At 44.9% G+C, this 21,138-nt stretch overlaps 1 protein-coding gene and 1 long non-coding RNA gene across 3 annotated transcripts; one reads left to right on the top strand and one right to left on the bottom strand.

Moving 5' to 3' along the window:
- Window positions 1-1,350: 1,350 nt before the first annotated feature.
- ipmkb (inositol polyphosphate multikinase b) lies at window positions 1,351-19,285 on the bottom strand. 2 transcript variants are annotated; one of them, XM_026177498.2, is made up of 6 exons: window positions 18,082-19,284; window positions 13,853-13,938; window positions 12,006-12,102; window positions 11,286-11,458; window positions 5,099-5,180; window positions 1,351-4,608 (listed from the first exon to the last, which is right to left on the bottom strand). In XM_026177498.2, the coding sequence occupies exons 1-6, from the start codon at window positions 18,296-18,298 to the stop codon at window positions 3,854-3,856; spliced, it is 1,410 nt and encodes a 469-aa protein (XP_026033283.2). In that variant the 5' UTR covers window positions 18,299-19,284; the 3' UTR covers window positions 1,351-3,853. The 2 variants fall into 2 exon arrangements, with proteins under 2 accessions (XP_026033283.2, XP_080161821.1); XM_080305695.1 differs by lacking the exons at window positions 11,286-11,458; window positions 12,006-12,102 and having other exon boundaries at window positions 18,082-19,285.
- LOC145430506 (uncharacterized) lies at window positions 16,277-17,263 on the top strand. The gene is made up of 2 exons (XR_013911086.1): window positions 16,277-16,750; window positions 16,828-17,263. It is a non-coding gene; the product is annotated as an uncharacterized LOC145430506 (long non-coding RNA).
- Window positions 19,286-21,138: the final 1,853 nt, after the last annotated feature.

The raw sequence follows: 21,138 nt of genomic DNA, 5'->3' as shown, positions 1-21,138 counted from the left end.
GCAGCATGGCTGTGTTCTGGTGTCAGGAAAGACGCAGCTGGTCAAACTGTTTATATGTTTATTGTTGAAAAAACAATGGACAGAGGGAGTTGCACTGTTTTTGTCGCCTCTAATCTCTTTTCTTCAGCCTCTTCATCATACAAATCCAGTAAATGAAAATTCAGACCATTTTATAATTCCACAAAGACGATTTAAGAGCTCAGAGTCCTAGGGTACAGGGACCGTCCACGTTCAGTCCAGTGCTGAAAGAGGAGCTGCTCCACAGGAAGTGCTCACAGCAAGCTTTCAGTCATCAGCCTCACATCTCAGTTTCCTTCAAGTGACACAAACACACTTAAGTAAATCAGTGTTATCACTCAAAATAACTGTGCTGGATGAAAGGACAGTTAATGTGAACCACAGTTTGTATTTAAAGCTTTCATTAAACCCATCTCAGGTTTAATGGTACTCCTGTGTCTGCAGCTCTGTCCAGCTGAAATGGTAAATGGCCTGTATTCGTATAGCGCTTTACTCTACATTCAGTCATCCACCCATTCACACACTGCAAGCTACATTGTAGCCACAGCTGCCCTGGGCTACAGCCTCGCACTGACAGAGGCGAGGCTGCCGGACACTGGCGCCACCGGGCCCTCTGACCACCACCAGTAGGCAACGGGTGAAGTGTCTTGCCCAAGGACACAACGACCGAGACTGTCCAAGCCAGGGCTCGAACCAGCAACCTTCCGATTACAAGGCAAGCTCCCAACTCTTGAGCCACGACCGCCCCCACTGAACATTGTAGGAGATTACCAGAGGTCTTCCCATGTCACACGAAAACTCAAATACTGCCAAAATGATTCTGATTGGCTGAAAAGATCAGAACACCCTCATGTTAACTGAGGATCACATGATGAAGCTCATGCTGGCTTAAATTTCTCCTCTCTGCAGTTTGCTGTGACTCTTCACTTTCCCTCTGCTGCTACATGTTCACTGGAGTAAGCCTCAAAATTAAATGTGGTGTATGCCAGTGTGCAAAAAACATCCTGGATTTGCCTCATTGTGACTTCCAGTTCCTGAAAAGTAAAACCAGGCTGAAGGATGGTTGGAGCCTGATGTAAACATACCTGAACAAATGAGGCTCAGGAGCAGATTAAACCTTTGAACCGAAGCTCTTTTTCCTGAAGAGATTCAGAACAGCACTCTGCATCCACATTTCCTTCTTCTAACTCACTAAACAGAGAGTTTGATTCGATATGTCAACTTTATTTTCAACATTTTGAATCTTACCTTCCTGTTAGAGCAAAGGTCATATGTAAAGCTCTTTAAGATGAACAATGCAGTCTTGTTTTAAAAAGCAGACAAGCACTCAAAGCAGATTAAAGTTTTTATTCACTTTGACTTTATATTACAGTTGAGATGCAAATGAATAAATTTGGGTAATTAGGCAGATTGTTGTTACAATTTAGTCAGTGATTCGGACTTTTTCAGTTTGCACCTAAAATACTGTAAGAGATCGATGCACAAATGAGTGAAGGAAGAAAACAACAACAACGACAGAGACAATATGATATGCTTCATCTGATTGGCTGTAAAGTGAAGCAGGAATAAGATGAGAAATGTCACAAACCTGTGACCAGTGTTAGCAGACCAACACGCTGGTGTCATCAGGTTCATGTTGGGAACAAAGCGGACGTGATGTTGGTAAAGCTGCCTGCCTGCACCGAGACGCCGGGCCCAGGGACACGCCCTGACTCGGTTAACGATTAAGCAATGCCCTTCTGTTAGTTAGCCACGACACAGCAGGCCCAGAGTCACAAGCTGCCACAATGATCATGATCCAGATGTGTTACCAGAAAATAAGGCAGCGCTTAAAAAAAAAATTCCCGTAAACATCCTTTAAGAGATTAACCTAAAACCAATGGAAATTATAAAAAAGAAGCAAAGTCAGAGAAAAGTGTCAACCTTTGCTTTTGGTTCACATTACAGTTCAAACACATTTCATCAGTTTCATTTACAAAACATCAGGATTTTGAGATTTTCCTTATGTCATGTGATTCAGCTGGAGTTATGGTGCCGAGGCGAGACGGTCTCAGCGTCACAGCGTTCACACAACGCAACAGCATCAATCACGAGCACCGCCGAACGCTTTTCCAGAACGCTGCCTTATATCAGCAGGGGGATTATTGCCATTCCAGGTCAAAGACAGGAGGGGCTGAGATTCCAAAATAAAAGACAGGAAGCAGATATTTCAGCACTGAATTTACAAGAGATAAAAAAATACTCGTTGACAATTTAAATAAACTTTGAGATCGTGACAAAAGGTCACATTTTTAAGAAAAGCAGTCTTCGACTGTTACTACTCGTTCTCGCCCACATCCAGCGGGGACTTCCTGTTCCCGGAGCTGCATCACCATTTCTAAAACACTATTTCCAGCTTTCTTTTTTAATATTAGCCTCGTTACCAAGACCAAGGACTGCAAGAAAACCCGGAGCAGCTTTGGGGCCTGAACTTGGTGTGATACAGTCGTCTGCAGCAGGCTCCATCCTACCAAAGCACTAACAAACACAAAGCTGCCCTCAGCTGAGAGTCGTGTAAGAACGAGTTGGGATCACGCACAGAGCTTTTTCCTACAATCTTAAAACTATCCTTAGGGAATCATCTCAGCTTATACCACAAGCACATCGTGTATTAATCAGTGCAGCACGTCCCTTCTACCAGCCAGCCAGCCAGCCAGCCAGCCAGCCAGCCAGCCAGCCAGCCAGCCAGCCAGCCAGCCAGCCACACACACACACACACACACACACACACACACACACACACACACACACACACACACACACACACACACACACACACACACACACACACACACACACACACACACGATCCCTTCACAGTTATAATGGCTGATTTTCCAATTGTTACCCAGTTAGAAATGAATTCCTCACACGATCAACTTAAAATCACTGACCTAAGCTAACAACAGAACAATGGCACTGGAGTCATCACGACAAATCCAAATGTAGAGAAAAGCAGACGGGCGTCTGGAAGGATGATATGGCAGCTCGACGTTTACGAGGACAGAAGCAGCCACGGTGAAAGACGACAGGTCAACGCCGAGGTCGACATCGATGAGCTCGATCGTGTCCAAGATCAAACAAGCCATGGCTGAGACGGGATGAGGAGCACGGTGGCACTAACATTAAGCTGTTTCTTACAGTAAATACCTGAGTTAGACATGTTTAGACAGTGGTATGAACAACAACGGTGGAGCAGGCCCGCCTCATCCCTGACTCACGTCTGCTTTCCAGCCCTGGTTTAGGAATCTGACGCCACACTGTAAACATAAATGAATCCAGTTAAGCCCTGTGAATGATAAGATGATCAGGAAGTGTCAGCATGAGCAGTGGAGCTTTAGGTAGTTTACAGACAGACTGCATAGAAGTCACCACAATCCTGACCCTGTGAATCCAGGAACAACAAAATCCCTCCGTCTGCACAGCTGCCCGGAAACATCAGGACTGAGGTGGTGGGTGGATCTGTGGTCTGCAGCTCGCTCTTGAAAGCGAGACACCGCAGAGCCAGCGTTATCAGAGGTACGGTCGACACCTTCCCATCCTTTTACACTACGTGCCGTCACAGTTTCACTGGCCGTGGCATCAGATACTCAAACCACTGATCGCTGAGGTCAGGTGACCCTGTGTGAGCATCAGTGAGCTGCAGACGCGGCGTGTGAGGTCCTAATGCCTTCATGGGTTGGTTAGTGCATGTCGTGCTGAACACAGCTGCCCAGTCGCCTCCACTGCACACACACAGTCAGGTGAGATGATGCTTCGTCGTTTCAGCAGGAGGCGGGGTTTGTTTGAGCGAGCTCTACGCTGCATCACACAGGATCTGCTCCAGCACCGTCAGCAGGCGCTTCAGGCCGTAGATGTAGCCGTGATCCTGGCTCTCACTCGGGAAAACATGAGCAAAGTCGATCATCCTGACCTCCACGTCTCCTGCGCCGCTCTCCGTTTCGTCGCCTCCTCGGTCCTCCGCCTCCTCCCCGCTCCTCCTGCCGTCCTCTCTGTCCACATCCTTCTCTTGCAGTTGGGATTTGTTTCTGTTCCCATTAGGTGGTCGTTGCAGCTCACGCGACTGTTTCCATGCAGAGTTGTCCTCCTCACCCGGTGCTGAGACGCCGTCTCCAGACACGGCGCTCACAGCACCACCGTCTCCCCTGTGACCGTCCTCACCTTTCCTGCGATTGGAATAAACAGCATCCAGGCTGTAGTCCCAGTGCTCTGCCACCTGGATGTTGTTGTTGTTGTACTCGGCCACTTCCTCTCCTTGCCCCAGCTTTCCCTGTCGGACTTTCCGCTCTGTGCCGCCTTCACCTGATGACAAAGACGTGGGTGTTTTTAACATCACAGTGGGGCTGATGGATGGACTGCTGAGGAGGGACGACAGGGAGGATGAAGAGACAGAGGAGGGCAGGCCCTCGTAGACAAACAGAAGGGAGCTGGCATAGAAAGTCAGCTGGTGCTGGGACTCGAACCAGCGAAGGATCCGCTGCACTCTGCGGATGCTCGCCGCCACGGCGTCCTTCCTCAGGCTAACTCCATTATGGAAGAATTTAGACAAGCCTGGTGGACAGGAGAAGACGTTCAAAAACAATAACACCAATAATAATAACAATAACACACAATAACTCAAGCGCAGCCTGTGTCTCCACTATGTGTGCCACTGTAACACATTACTGTAATCACGCTGCACACTGATATGTACACCATGCTAACACAGGCCCGATCAGAAGTTTCACATCAGCTGAAAAATGGTACAAAATCCTATTTTGCATGTTTGAATCTTAACAAGGTTCCAGGAAGAAATGAGAGAGACACAAACGAGGTTTAACAATATCAGGCTGGAGCCCCTTTGTTCCTTCAGACCTGCCTTTGACTGGCACAGACTCACACAGCGTCCACATCCCAGCACTGAGATCGGGTGAATGTGGAGGAGCATTCAATGTCATGTTCAACAAACTACAGCATGATATGGGCTTCAGGACATGCTGCGTGGAGGAGTAAAGGCCCTGTTTAAATTTCATCAAACATACAGTCTCACACACATACATACCATCTTTAAGAGTGTCCTTAACCAATCCTCTTCCATAATGCTGATCATAGGAGTCGAAAGTGTCCGTGCACACCTTGTACACCTGAGAATACAAGAAAATCTCACATTAAAACAAACGTCTGCATTAGTTTTGGTTTGAAACACAGTGTCACTGTTCTCAGAGTCACTTATTCAGCAGCTGGCAGCAAACCAGAATGTTCCTGGATTTCCTGCTGAGACGGCACAACAACATCTGTGAGCTGTGACGAGGCCTGATCGGTCAGGACTTTGTGATGGATTTCAAACTGATTGAAGACAGTGGGCCAATGAGAGAACGGGACCTGAAGGCTGCCTCCACCTAGTGGCCCAGAACTACACAAATGTGTGTGCGTGCGTGTAACTCTGCAGCAGTGGTTCGAGCTCAGACGCTTCTGTTAATGTGCTGAATGCAGAGTTACATACCGACACAGCTTCAGAGCCGCGACTCAAACACTGAGCAGCTCTTTCAGACTGACATTTCTGTCCACAAACCCATGCAATGCATGCTGGGAGCCTTTTACGTCTGCAATCCCATGATCATGAACTATAAGGGGATTCACTACAATCTAAAAATCAAGACAGCCATGACAAAGATTCCACAAATTAAAAACAACCCTCAAAATGCATTTAGAGCCAAGCTAACTGAATCAACTGTCAGAGATTATTTTAGCATAATAAGACATGCTGTCTTCCGTTTCCGTCATCAGGAAGAGAGTGATCAGCAAACAGCAGCATCCTCTCTACGTAAACAACTGAAGTAGACAGGAACGCCCTCAGATCAGTGCGCTAACCTCTGATGGTAGCAGATCGTGATGATGCAGACCCACACCGCTCCTGTCAGTAGCATACAGCGCCACTGTAATGCTGATGAATGTTTACAGCATTTAGAATCAGTCTATAGAGAGCACTCTAACTTTAGCATTACTAAGGTATTAGAAAAAGCTTAATTTATCATTTATACAGCATTACTCCTCCATAGTATGGCTTTCATAAACACTCATATGATTATGACTGTGACGATTACCAGCAGTGATAACTGTACACAAGGGGTGCAACGATACTCGTATGGATATTGAACCGTTCGATACAGAGCTTTCGGTTCGGTACACATATGTATCGAACAATACAAAATTTTTAATTTATTTTATCAACTTTCCTTCTGACGATGCTGTCTGTGTGGAGCGCTCAGTGGATCTGCGCTCGACAGTGCAGCCTAGGCGGAGTAGTCGAACGCAGATTCACTGAGCGCAGGGCAAGCTAGCGAGACAGAAGCTAAGCTCGTTGCAACATGGCAAACTGAACCTCCCCCACCCTCATTCAGATCTGACGTTTGGAATTATTTTGGTTTTCATGTGATGTATGACCCTGAAGGTAAGCGCGTCATGGACTAAATTAAAACAGTATGTTGGATGTGCCACGCAATGCTCAATTACATGGGTGGGAGCTAGTGTGTTAGCGCAGTTAGCTCGTTAGCGTGTTGGACGTCCAGCCCCACGCACGGGGCGATCCGTGGTAGCTCGTTAACGGAGATTTGCCGTGTTATGGCGTTAACGTCATTTCAGATTAAGGCTGACAGCACTAGTGGGAACACAACGAATATGACTGCACATTTACTCCGACATCCTAGTGCAAAGACAAGTGGAAGCAGACAAAAACAACAAGCACGCATGCTACTAACTTTAGCCGAGTCATTTAGACAGCCATTAGCACAGGATTCTCCTTATGGGGACCTGATATGTTTAATATGCTGCTGAGAATATAGCCCAGAAGAAGCGGATAGTAGAGCTTTTATTTTGAAAGAGACATTTCTCTGTAATAAACTCTCTTTTCCAAAGATGAGGGATTTCTCCATCAGATAGATTTATTTTTTTATTACTTTGTTTCAGCAACATTAAATTTAAAAACTGTACTTTTGAGTTAAAATATATATTTATAATTTTAATAAATGACAAATTAAAAAGGCACGAACATTTTTTTGTATCGAAAAAATATCAAACCGTGAATTTTGTGTATCGTTGCAGCCCTACTGTACACGGTGTAACTAGTGTGATGTTATTGTAAAATGTTTCCCAGATTAGCATTTTTAAACCTTTTTGCTTTTACAATAGAACTTTATTTTTACTGAATAATCAGTGTTTGGTTTAAAGCTGCACTAAGGTGTTTGTCACCAGCAGAGGGCAGTACAACAACCTACACACAGACATGACGTTTGGTGATGAAGTCCAACGTTCAGTCCTGTGAACACGCTGTTGTTATTGCTCTAACCGAAGTTTAACGTTTGGGAGAATGAGCTGTGGTGAATTATTTATTGCCTTTCCTCGTTAGCCGTGTTCCCCATTTCAACCTGAATATTAGTGGGCGGGGCCAACATGGGTTCAAGCAACATCTGTATCCCTACTCCAGACCTTCCCCATTCATATTACACCAGAGCCATTAGGAATTAGATTTCTGTAATTCCAGAATGAATCTCCAGTTCGGGCATAAATAATGTTATCTAAAGTTTACACTTTTATTACTTACAGTTTAAGCCTAAAGAGTGGTGCTGACAGATTTCTTTCATTTACTTACCAAAATAAACCGAGACATATTCTTTTTCTTATATTAAAAAATATCTATTATGTGTGGAGCTTCTCACTGGTCCGGCCCACCTAAGATCAAACTGGGCTGTATGATGGAAACTGCTCTTGCAGTGTTCAGTAATATTAGAAAAGAACTATATAAATGGCAGTGCATGTGATACTCATACACTCACATGGACACTGCAAACATGTTTGTTTAACTGACCTCAGTAAAACATGCGTAGCCTCATACTTTAGACCAACACAAACAGGTTTCTTTGGCTCCCTGGGACATGTTTGCTGTGCAGTGTCCCATTGTTCTGTACAGAAGCCTTCTCTGCAGACACCACATGATAAACACTGAGCACTCAGCTAAAGTCCACATGCAGACATCACATTTTATGAGCCGTTTACAAAGGGTGTGGAGCTATAAAGCTGCTGCTCCGTCAGCCCATCGGTCGATGCTAAACACTCTTCACATCATCTAGAAACTTATTACTCATTTCTGCAAAACACATTCATGACGTCTCAGCACTGAATCACACGTATCCTTCCCCTCTTTCATACCGCAACCTCTCTCACCCTGTAAACCGACCGGCCGTCTGTATCCACTGTGAGCGAGACATAACTGAAGCCATAGCGGCTCAAATGTCGCCCTGGTTACCGAGATCTGCATTGGGTGATGAGGACCAGACCTTCAACAGATCCGAGGAACGACATCTGAGATCTCCACCATGAAGGACGCAGTCCTAGAAACAGCAAAGATACTGCACAGGACCCTAAAGCTCCCAGGCCTCTGGCAGAGGATCACGCACAGGGATTTCATTTTTTTACATCTCTGTATAGGGCTGCTCGATTATGGCAAAAATGATAATCACGATTATTTTCACTGAAATTGAGATCACGATTATTTGACGATATTTATTTAACCCTTTAAGACCTACTATAGAACCAAGTCCACCAGAGCTTATATTATTTTTTTACATGCTGTAGTGCCATTTGTGGGAGCATTTCAAGTTGCTATACATCAATACAACTGTTATAGCCCATATTTTAATAATATGTATGCATTAAGTGCATAGTAATTACATAAATTGCAAAAAAGTGCAATAAACTACAAAAAAAAATTGAAAATCGCTTTTGTTTTGTTTACATATATTTCTACTTGGAGAAATTTAAGAGGTTTATCCCTCAAAACTTTAAATACAATAAAGTTGCAAAAAATAGTTTCCCACCACAGGAAATTTATTTTGAGTGTCTTCATAGTTTTATTTTGGAGATACAGCAATTTTTATATACTGCAGGAAAAACCAAAAACAATCCTATGATGCAAATTTGCAAAGAAAACAGCAGGTGCATCATTTCACTGTGGGAAGTGTTACGAACAGCTGATAGGAACGGCAAAGCGTGTTTCTGGAATATTATGTTTTTGTTCCTGCAAGCGCTTTTTATGCAATTTTTGCAAAGCTTTATGTGGAAGGAAACCGTGACCGAGGACAAGCTGATGGCATCAGATGTAAGTACAACTCCTCCGGTTTCATATGCAAAACAAATTATTGCGCTAGCTTACACGGTTCAGGTTCTACAGGGATTTAAAAATAGTTACGCAAAACAGAGCGTGCTGCTCTGACCGGCTTTAAAGGGTTAACAATGACTTTAAAAAAATAATATAAAATAGTGTGCAACACCACTGAAGTTTGTTTTTTTTTTTACCTCTCTTTTCAACCAGCGGCAGTCACTCTCCTCTCCAAATAACTTCTGCTTAGCTTTCCGAGCTTCCCTCGGGTCCTCTTAATCAGCGGTCTCCAACCTTTTTTGCGCCACGGACCGGTTTATGCCCGACAATATTTTCACAGACCGGCCTTTAAGGTGTCGCGGATAAATTAGGGAGGGGCTAATAATCGGCTCAGTCATTTTTAATGATCGTTGAAAGCCCAGATCGTAATCGTGATTAAAATTCGATTAATTGAGCAGCCCTATCTCTGTATGTGTGTGCGTCTCATTTTTGCTACATTTGATCTTAAACAGACAGAAGCAAAGGGGAGAAAATGTATCTAATGTGACAGAGCTGGTGTTACAGGGTTAAAGAGTGCTAAATAGAAAGTTTGGGGAAAAGCCCCAAAATCCAACCTTCGTGTCACCATTAGTTCAGTCTACATGAGCCTCTGTACTTTATGCTCACCTCAGATTAGCCCCAGACACAGAACAAGTGGGCTCTTCACTAGAAACTTGTTTGGCGGCCTTTGCACTTCATGGCTCTCTGGCCTTTGACCCAGACACATCACACCAATAAGAGGAGAAGTGAAAACAAGTTTGCAAAGATCATCAACACATTCACACCACAGCAAAGAAGCTGGAGGTGTGGAAACACTGAATGCAGTCCTGGAGTCAGAGCTCAGCGGTGTGGCACATTCAGATGAATGCTTTTAAACATCTGTTCAAAGACAAACAAAGGACAGTATCAGAGTGAGCATGAAGCCCAACGCTGGCTGTATCACTATCACACTCTAGCCCTAACCAGCACTCCTACTGCGGATGATGACGATGACAAGTTGTAATGGAAACTGATCGACCTGATAAAGGTTTCGCTATGTGACTCTCTTTCAAACAGATAAGCTGTCTCTGTCGTTCCTCTTATCTGTTGGTTTGGTGTGGACAGTGGGTGTGACTGTGTGTGCATGCACATGGAAGCGCCACGCACTGTTCAGCTGATTTATTACAGGGTTAAAGATTAACCCATTTCCAGGTCCACTCCACGGCATTTCTCAGGACAAACGTTACTCGTTTTCCTGATTGTAGTGATTTGTGACCCTGTGCAGCAAAGATATTTCCTCCTGCAGACATCAGCTTTACTAATACTGTGAAAATAAAGATGCGAGTCTGTGTTGGAACCAACACCAGCCTTTCTACATGCACGTTCTTTGTTTGCATGCAAGCAGCCGTCTTAGCAGATGTAACTAGCAAAGGTGTCTAAACGTGCTGGTAAAAAGATGCAACTTTTACAGCCGAGTCAATGCACAGTTGCATTTTACATACTAAGCACCTTCAGCTTCTCTGACACGAAAGACACTGAAACATGTGCGAGTCATAAGATCAGTCAACACATTAGACCCACAGCCTGCAGAACAAGCCCATCGTCCTCCCTCCACCGGCGTGCTGACAGCGGCGTTGGTCGTTTTCCAACTGCACTGTCATGAATGTCAGCATTTAACATGCTGACTGAGGTCTGATGGCAGCCATGTTGCTCTTGGGTTTTTGGAGCAGTGCACTGATGTTGGGGTGAACTTGCCGGGGCCTCCACTCCGACTGGCAGCTGTTTCCTCTCATTACCAAACGTTCTCTCTCGGTGTTTCCAGAGTGATGGGCAGCAACAGCTGCTTCTCTAAGATCACTGCTGATGTTTCTCCTCCACAAACTGCTTTCAGAGAGGTGCTCACACAGTTACCAGTGATATTCGACTGCACCTTCTACTCACCTTCTTAACTCCTACAGAAACACTCGGGGGGATATTTGGCTCGTCACACAAAGACTCTGCATTTGGACTTTTCACACCGACTGATCTGCAGGCCTGTGCGTGCTTTTACTGTCACAGCACCATGACTCAAACTCACCCTCAAGCCAAGCACCAGGAACCCGATCTCCTCCATCAGCGGGTATTTTCTGATCTGCTGTTCCCGTTTCTCCTGTGAGGCGTACGGATCATAGCTCCGCTGGCCCAGCTTCACATCCATGATACAGGGTTTGATGAAGTGACGAGTCACATCCTCCAGCTTCAGGTACAGGTCTGTCAGTCACAACAGAAGCTGTTAGTTTGTCTCGTTTTGTCTGATTGTTGGTGAAATGCTGAACGTTCACGGAGCTTGTTGGCATATCAGCGTGAGTTTTATTTTAAAAAATCTACCTCATGTAAGAATACAATGATATGAAGACACACCCGCAGTGCAACACCTACACCAACAATCACATCTGGATGCACCAGGATGAACACGAATCACGTGCTGAAGCTTTCACAGCTCTCATCGAGGCTCTAACATACAGTGGTTTTCTCTTTGACTCTGCGGACAGCTACAGATCCTTACTGAGAGACTGACCGTTTCCTGTTACAGTAAAATGTCAGTGTCTGTACTGGTATTTGGAGCTGGAGGTCCCAGCGTACACTGGGTCCGAAGCTCTCAGGTTTCTGTTTGCTGATCTGAGACATCTTTGCTTACACGCAGGTAAACAGTGTGTGCAGAGAGGAGACAGTTAAACTCACTATTAGCTTTTTTTGTCTTTTGTCCGTAGCGGCTAATGCTAGCTGTTGTCTGTGTGATGCCACAGTACGGCCTTACCGTTGGGCCTGTCAGGAGAGGACCAGGTGCCGTAGTATCTGGGCAGATAAGTCTGGAGCTCGAGAAGACAGGGATCGCAGCAGTCCTCTGCATAAACCTAGGACAGAATGCCATACGATGGTTTATCTCTATGTGAATAAGTACCTGCCAAAGCTTTTACAGTAACTAAAATCATCTCTCAGGACGGCATGAAGAAAAGGAAGACGGTGCAGCAAAGAACTGAACAATCTTCTTTGGTATTAGTGCCTCCCACGACGAAAATAATATTCAGGCTCTTTATAGTAAGTGCAAAGAGGTCAGTGTACTGGAAGCGAAGGGTGGCTACATCTGTTGATACTGGGACTGTTTAAAAAACAGAGAGCAAGCATGTGTTTGATGACACTGCCTCCTGAGCTCAGTAAAGTTTTGGAAACTGGGAGCGATGCTGGTCAGTGTGGGCCTGCTGCTGGGATCCCGTCAAACGACAGCCACACGTTAGCCTCAGACTCCGTCCTGACACAGCTCTAAAGAAAACAGTGAAGCAGCTCACTGTGGCTGCCTGTACTGATAATTCTTCATCCATCCAACACCGGCTCAACTGACCACGAGCTACATCTGACCCGGTGACCCCGGGGGAACTTTAAGCAGCTGGTTAAACAGCTCCACCCGAGATCCAACAGCCTGGGTAGAACATATTTCAGCTTTATTGTGAGACAGCATCGTGCAGCTTCTGAAGGTCACAAGGTTGAGTTCAAGTGTGAAGTCATAAAGGCTACGTTCACACTGCAGGTGAAAGCGCATCAAATCAGACTTCTTTGACCCTCTGCGACACATATCCGATCATGGTGACAGTGTGAACGGCACAAATCCGATATTTTCAAATCCGATCTGGGTCACTTTCGTATGTGGTCCTGAATCAGATACATATCTGATGTTTCAGAAAGCGACTGCTGCTTGATGGTCACGTCGCATTAAATCCGTCTTTTACGTCACTGACACAAGACAGACGCCAACTATCAGCGCCGGAGAAGACATCGCGAACCTTCCTGGCCCTCCAGTGAAACTGTTGGGAACAACGTGAACATTTTATTTGTTCTGTATAATCTGCAGATTCTGACAGAAATCTGCAGCCATCCTTTGAAGCAGCGCTCCTCTGAAACAGCAACAAGGATCATTATTAAATTATCTACATTATTATGTCAATAACAAAATAACTTAAAGCAAAAACTGGGAAACGTGAAGTCCGAAGTCTTTATATTGAGGCCGTCAGTCAAACAATACTGTTGCTCTGGGTCTAAACAGAGCGCGCTGTGTGTGACGTCTTCTTTTGCGCATGCGGGCGCTTGAGCGTTCACACTAGAGAGCGTTTGCTGTCACATTTTATTTGTAGTGTGAACGAGCAGACAAAAACATCGGATTTGATCAAAAATTCGGAATTGAGCATCAAGACTTGCAGAGTGAACGTAGCCTAAGTTACACTTGAAATATAGGAGGGAAAAAACCAAGCAAACAAAAAACTGCCCAGGCTACTCTGGTGCTCGTCTGTGACTCACGCTGTAAACCTGCGTCCTCTGTGACAGCAGAGGTGCAAAACAAGGCTGTTAATGCCCTTCATGTACTTACTCAGCAGCATTTATAAGTCTGTTAACTTTATCACCAGAAACATGTTTACTGCTAATCTCCTTAAAATATCCCAGTTTTATTTTGAAAGCATAGCACACAAAGTTTAAAAACAATATTTTGAGACATAAATGTTGTTTTTATTTTTTGGGCCATTTTCAAAGAGACCATGTGACCCGGTACAGTGTGTGTGTGTGTGTGTGTGTGTGTGTGTGTGTGTGTGTGTGTGTGTGTGTGTGTGTGTGTACCATGCTGTAAAACTGCATCTCTCGTGGACCTCTGGGTGGAGGCTGAAGCTGTTTGAGGACTGTTCCATCTGGATGCTGCAAAATACCTGCAAGAAACACAAAAGACGGCACTGAAAGTGGAAACTTACAAAAATAATCTGTGTGAAAGGCCGATGGCTCCAGGTGCTGCACAGTAAGACGACGGTTTAAAGACACCTTAACAGTTTAACCATAAACAATTCATTCAGCACTGAGCTTTATGATAAAGTTCTTAAATCAAAGGTTTGACAGAAACGCACAGAGAGGAAAAATAAAGTACAACACTTAATGATTCACCACATTTACACACATGACAAATACGAGCTCTCTGACACGTCACAAACACAGTCTCTTACAGTTTGCTGGTATTTTATTGGTGGGAATGTGTTGTGTTTGGACAATGACGGGCTGTTTCCTGCACAGAGGAAAATAACCACCATCAAGAAAATGTGCACAGACCTGCTATTTCACACAGGCCAAGAAAACGTATTCAGAATGCAAACATCCAGTCAAACGTGTCCTTTTAACCCTCCGGCTCACTACAATTAAGTCGGCTTGTGAGAATAGGGCAGGGCATTCAGGGAATTCAGAGCCAGTGGGTGTGTGTCACGTGGTACAGTCTATGCAAACCTCACTTAAACCAAACATATTTCCGGTCATGACGAAGAATCTTATGGAGACTGTTTCGTGTTGTTCGTGTTCACAGCAGCTCAGACCTGAAACCTGGACAGTGGCAGAGGAATCGTTTGCAAAAACACCTTCAACAGCACAGAAGCAGCAGAGGCCTGAAGACACAGTGGGAGGAGATTATACAAGCTCAACTTGTTCTACAACTGTCAAAAGCCGCAGCAGTCCTTTTCTACGCCCGTTAGCTGGAGCTTAAGTGCTCTTTGTTAATATTCATTCTGTTCTTGAGGTTGGTAACTTGCCCAAAGATACTTGACATGCAGACTGGCGGGGCCAGGGATCGAACCACCGACCTGATCAGCAGCTGACCTGCTCGACCTCCGAACACGCCGATGTTACTCTGCTGCCTCACTGACAGTGCACAACAATATTCAGATTAAAGAGGTTCATACGCACGCACACACACACACACACACACACACACACACACACACGTTTGTTTGTTTATTTGTTTAAAACAAATATCCGAGTCAGCCAGCCTGATCAGCATAATCACTGCGTAAACATCTTCATTTATTCCCCATATTAACAAGTTACTGACTGGCAGTAAATCATCCATGTGAGCCGACACACCTGAACGTGAGCAGCCAAACAACAACATCTGATTCGGAGCTAACATTATGTCAGGCTTGAGTCCTGAGAATCACACTCTTCCTCTGACAAACAGCTTGAATACACTCGTATCGTATGAGAGTTCCAGTGATGTTAGAGCCACTGTCAGCTAACAGCTGCAAAAACAGCAGTGCTCAGTATCGCTGTCGCTGGACACTTTCACTGACTCCAGAGTTTTACAGCCTCCTTCAGGGCAGACAGACGTGGACACATATTGACAGCTGAGGTAAACAGCAGACTGACAGCATACACTCACTGCCAATCTGCAATGTACTGATATCTAGTGATGGGATTTTGCCCCTTGTACCTAAATAATAATCCAATAAACAGATAAACGTCTGATTTACAGGAAATAAATAAATAAAGTACTCTCAGTACTCATCCAGAGCAGGAGGTTCTCAAGCACAATGTTTCAGGCTGCAAGAAGCCAATCTCAAATATTTGGTGATTGTGAAACCACACAGCAGCAGATATGGAGTGATGAATGAGGAACACAGAGAGAAGCTGAACTGACAAGAGACGTGCAGCTGCATGAAAAACGTCTTAAAGCAAAATCTCAAAGTGATGGAGCTGTGAAGACGCGACTACGTCAGGTGGACAGAGCGCGGCTGTACGATGCCTGTGGCCTACGTGATCAAAGACCGCTGCACAACCATTGCTGTGAAACAGGCTGTGGGACACCTTTACAATTACTCTGTTGGATATATTTGTAATAATACTATCAACAGTCATATTGATTCGTGTGAAGCTGGCAACTAATCAAAATCCATCCATTTCTGTCTGACTGTAACTGTGTCATATAAAAGTGTCTCCAGTATTACAGGTACACATCTTTCATACCCTGATAACACTGGTAAAGTAATCCCATGTGTTGGCAACACTAAGACAAGTCCAGGTATCTCAGAGTCGAGCTCAAGCTGAAGTGTTCAGCAGTAGTTGCACACCTAAAAACAACAAAACTGCTCAGGCTACACTTGTGTCTACAGCTGACTCACGCTGTGTCACTACTGTTGCACTATGACCCTGCTGGGAACTTGATTCATACTTCAAATTAGGAAATATGTCATTGGTGACAGTAAGTCACTGGGAAAGGAGGATACTGACACTTATAAATGCTTCTGCCTGCAACCATCATCAAAGTGTTCTCCAGTCATTGTATCACACATAGGGATGGGTATCGAAAACCGGTTCTTGTTGAGAACCGGTTCCCACTGTTTCAATTCCTTGGAAGTGTTTGTCATTTTTGCAAACGATTCCCTTATCGATTCCAGTCGCCCCGAATGACGTCATCACGTTGCGGAGCGTCATTTACCTGGCAGGAAACACGGCGCGTAAGCGGCTCAAACGCTCAAAAGTTTGGTTAGACTTTACGAGAACGGATGACAACAGGACAACTTGCAATACTTGCAAAGTGGATGTTTCATTTAAGGGAGGAAACACTACGAATATGCAAAAGCATTTGCTCACAAAACACGCGATGACCTTAAATGAATGTCGTGTTTTTAATTCCGCTCCGGACTCATGAATCTCAACCCAGCAGCAGCGGTAACGTTTGCACGTCCTCTCCCGTTAATGCAGCAGGTAAATAATCAACTAACAGTGCATATTATGTTAGCGCGATCTGCCTTATTACAAACCTGCCATTACTGTGCATTTAGTGACCATGATGAGACAGACAGAGTCTGGCTCAGATGCTGGCAGCTCTCGCTGCAGTCTACCGGCAGCGTCTCCTTTCAGGCAGGATAGACGAATGTCACCGAGCAGTGACTCAGTTTGTGGTCAAAGGTTTGCACCCGTTTGCCACAGCAGATGATTTTCGGTAAGTGAATGTGTTTAATTGTAGGCAGGGACATTTCTGGATATTCTTGTGTAATTGCTACAGAATAATTTATGTTGCTACAACTACACATGTTTCTTTTCCAACTATTTATTTATAAGTGACTTATGTATGTATGTATGTATATATATGTATATATTGTACTATTCTTAGTTAGCGTATTGTCTGTCTTGTCTTAATGTTGGTTTAAAATGGAGCACTGTAACAAAAAATAATTTCCCCCAGGGATCAATAAAGTATTCTGATTCTGATTCTGATTCTGATGTTATACTTTGTTATTGCTACAGAAGAATATTTATTTTATTATTTTACATTTACATTTTTTTTCCTGGGGACCCTGTGACACCCCATTGAAGAGCCGTAGGCTGGATCTCTTAAGATCTCACTGTTGGGTTTGTAAGGCCATGTTACTCCTAAATTTCTATCTTGTTCAAAGAGAAGATATAAAACAAAGTTCTAAGCTAATCGACCTTAGTGTTCTCCTTTTTTAAAGAGAATCGATAAAGAATCGAATCGTTAAACAGAATCGAAAATGGAATCGGAATCGTGAAAATCTTATCAATACCCATCCCTAATCACACATACAGAAAATATGTTTTCCTGAAATGTTGTGCTATAATTTTGAGTGTATAACGCTCACCCCTACACTGCAGCAAGCGGGACGATGGACAACTTTCTGAATTTTGGCATTTCAACGAACTCTCCAAATGATACTGTAGAGCGCGACGTTTGCAAAGCACAGAGAGAACTACAAAGAGAAACTGACACATGTGTTCCTATCATGGAAACACTGAAAAAAGGTCCAGTGTGTAAGTTCGCTGTTTGCACACATGGACATTAGACACACGTCTGCTAAACAGTTGATGTCTCTTCTTTGGTGAGCGCGGATTCTATGAGGACAAACAAAGGAGTGAGTGTCTGCATGTAAAGGTGCGTTAACACCTGTCAGGATTAAGTCAGATCTCCGTTTGAATAACCAGCTAACATGAAGTCACACGAAGGCGAGCACAGAGGTGGTTCTGTGGCAGGACCTGTAAGTGCAGGGTGATCAGAGTCGTGTCCGCAGCTGACTTACCCACTTTATCCACTCCATACTTGTGACCCGCCACCTGATGTGACAGCGGGACGCAGCCGTTCAGGTGAGCCTGGCTCTGGAGCCCTGAGGGTGGCTGGCCGGGCTTTTCTTTAGGGGGTGCGCCTCCGGGGAGCCGAGAGGTCACCCCACCCGCGGAGGAGCTGTGGGCCAGCGCGACAGAGGACTCCATCATCATCTGAGGCTGAGTTCTTGACATGTGTTTAAAACCGTGGATGTGCAGTGCTGGGCAAGAAAGTCACAAGCCAAACGTGTCATTCACATGCTGTCATTACGTAAAGCTCAGGCTACAGCCACGCGCAAATTCAACAAACTGTTCCCGGGCACGGTGCCGTCCAGGCGGGGACAGCACAGCGGCTGCGGCCGCTGCTTCGACCCCTGACACGAACCACGCTGACGGGCAGCGTCAGTGAGCGTACCCCCGCTGTGAGCGCCGGGGAACACGGGCTCTAAAGGCAGAGCTGATTTACTGACTCTCACATCTCGGACAGCAGCATAAATACATCCTGGCCACATCCCACTTCCTACCAGTGTCAGCGCACGCAGAGCCAAGGGCGACTTCCGCTCGCACACTCCAAAATAAAGCCGACCAACGTGGATAGATCATTCGGGATACACGGCACTGGCAAAGGACTAAACGTTATTTTACAAATGACAAGTTGGCTGTAGTTTTGTTCCAGTTGTACTCCTCTGTTTAACCCCAGAAGCCATTTATAAGCGTAAACAAAACTTCTTAGGGCTTTTATTATGGCGGTCAAGTCACACAACTTCCGGTCTCACGTTCTCCGAGTTCCGCCAGCTCCACTTCCTTGCTTCAGAGAAGTAAATACTGATGTCGGAGTAAACGGAGGTGCACGACACAGAGACCCTGTTCCACGCAGCAGCGAGTCGGACACGCGGCGTGATCAGAGACACACAGACATGACACGATAACTGTCCTCAGCCCGGCCTTGTTATCGATCCAGCCCATTAGGCTGCTAACAGTCCGTCCTCGCGGACACACCGCTGCTGTTCAAAGCCTTCAGCACGAGGGCCCTGCAGCTGCAAACAGGTCCGCGCGCTGTGCCGCAGTCCTAAAGCACTGATATGAAACGAGGTCGGCAGAGCCTTCCTCGGCCACAGATATCCAGGTCAGTGTAGGCGGCAGCCTCTACGTAACGAGCAGCTCAAAGCCTCCCACACGTTTGCGACACTTGCCAGTACTGTCGCAAAACCATCAATTTTCATCCACGAACGACAGCACGTGCCCTCATTTGCATTTTCCATGAAATACATTTTACTCTTACGTGACTACATATAAAAAGCGTGTCAGTGTTTCGGTTACAATCAGATATTACTGCGAGTCTAAAAATAAACTGTATTTGTATAACCCCAAAATAGTTAGAACGTGGTTTGAAGAAGACAGTACAAAAGATCAAAATCACAATAAAAAAAATAGACTCACATAAAACCTGAACAAATCTGAAGTGAACATAATGGGACAGAGAAAACGAACTGTATAAAATAATATGCCTTTAGCTTAAATAAGTCAGTAATGACATGAGATACACTTTATTTGGGCACAGCAAACATATAACAAGTAGTTTGAACATGTGATGATCAGTGAGCAGCAGTGTGGCTTCATGCTGAGAAAGAGCACTACAGATATGGTGTTTATTATAGAGGAGGTCAGAAAGAGCTTCACTGTGTCTGTAAGGATGTGCATGAGGAGGCCAGGAGTGGCAGAGATATATGTGAGGGTGGTGCCAGAGAGACAGTGGTGAGGTGTTCACGGTGGTGGTGGGATCACACCTGGGATCTGCTCTGAGCTCCTTCCTCTTTGCACAGACTGTCAGATTAGGTCAGGCAGGCGTCTCTGTGGACTATGATGTTTGCAGGTGACATTATGATCCGTAGGGAGAGGTGGAAGAGCGTCCAGAGAGGTGGAGGTACGCTCTGGAGAGAAGAAGAATGAAAGTCAGAATGCACGTGGAGTGGAGAGTCATCAGAGCTGTGACAGTGCAGTCATGAAACACCAAACATATAAAGGCTTGTTTACATCATGTAGCCCTGCTCTGAAACACTGACATAGATGTAACTCTGTCTGTGAAGCTGGATTTAAGAAATAAGTGTTTAAAGTTTATCTCCTGTAAGTACAACATGTTACCTCACCAGGTTGGTTGACTTATATTAGCTTATGTTAGCTAACTAGTGACAGAATTGATAACCCAGTGGAAAATAAGGACACTAAAACTACACATCAGTTTAAGGGATCACCTTTACGCTGCCTCTGGCTGCAACAATGGGTTTTATGTTCACTTTCACTCTCTGTCTTTAGCAGTAAGTGGATCTTTGCTACTTGGCTAGCTGTACTAAAAGGGGAAGATTCACCTGCAAGCTGTAATGTCCACGTTTGTAAAGCAAACTTATAAATGACAACTGTGTGGAGGAGAGAACAGATGAGTTGCTTAAGGTATAAAAGATTTAATGTATTTGTCCTTGTCACAGTGGAGCTCCATCAGTCTGTCAGAGAAGGTCCTCTGCTGCCTGCTGTAAGTGGTGCAGAGGGTGGTCGAAAGCTTGCATAATGACCTCCTCTCCCCCACAGCTTCAAATGTTTCCAGTGTGCAGCCAGTCACATGAACACATAGCCATCACTTCAGTCTGTCTGTAGGTGTCACCAGCTATGATGCTGTTCCCCCAGCAGAGCCTCTGTGCTGGTCTTCCTTTTAGCCTGTTGTCATTGTGCCACATCAGCATCCTGCCTCAGGATAGACACGATTTGTCCTCTTCATTCTGAAGTCAGTCACCATTCTTGTAGGTGGAGACACACATCACTGTGGAGCTCCTGTCCTGCACAGGCAGGACAGAGCTCTGCCCTGTTGAGACATTCTGCACATGTCTCAACTCTGTATATTTTTATATATTTTATTTATTATTTACTCTATTTAAATTGTAAAATATGTGTATACACACACACACACGTAGAAAAATATTTAGTATACACATCCAGAATTTTTTTTTTTTTGCATATACTATTATATATTTATTAGTTTCAGA

This window comes from Astatotilapia calliptera, chromosome 8, assembly GCF_964374335.1.
Source record: "Astatotilapia calliptera chromosome 8, fAstCal68.1, whole genome shotgun sequence".
Lineage (NCBI taxonomy): Eukaryota > Metazoa > Chordata > Actinopteri > Cichliformes > Cichlidae > Astatotilapia > Astatotilapia calliptera.
Note: the sequence above shows the minus strand (reverse complement) of the source record. Positions and strands in the feature narration are given on the sequence as shown.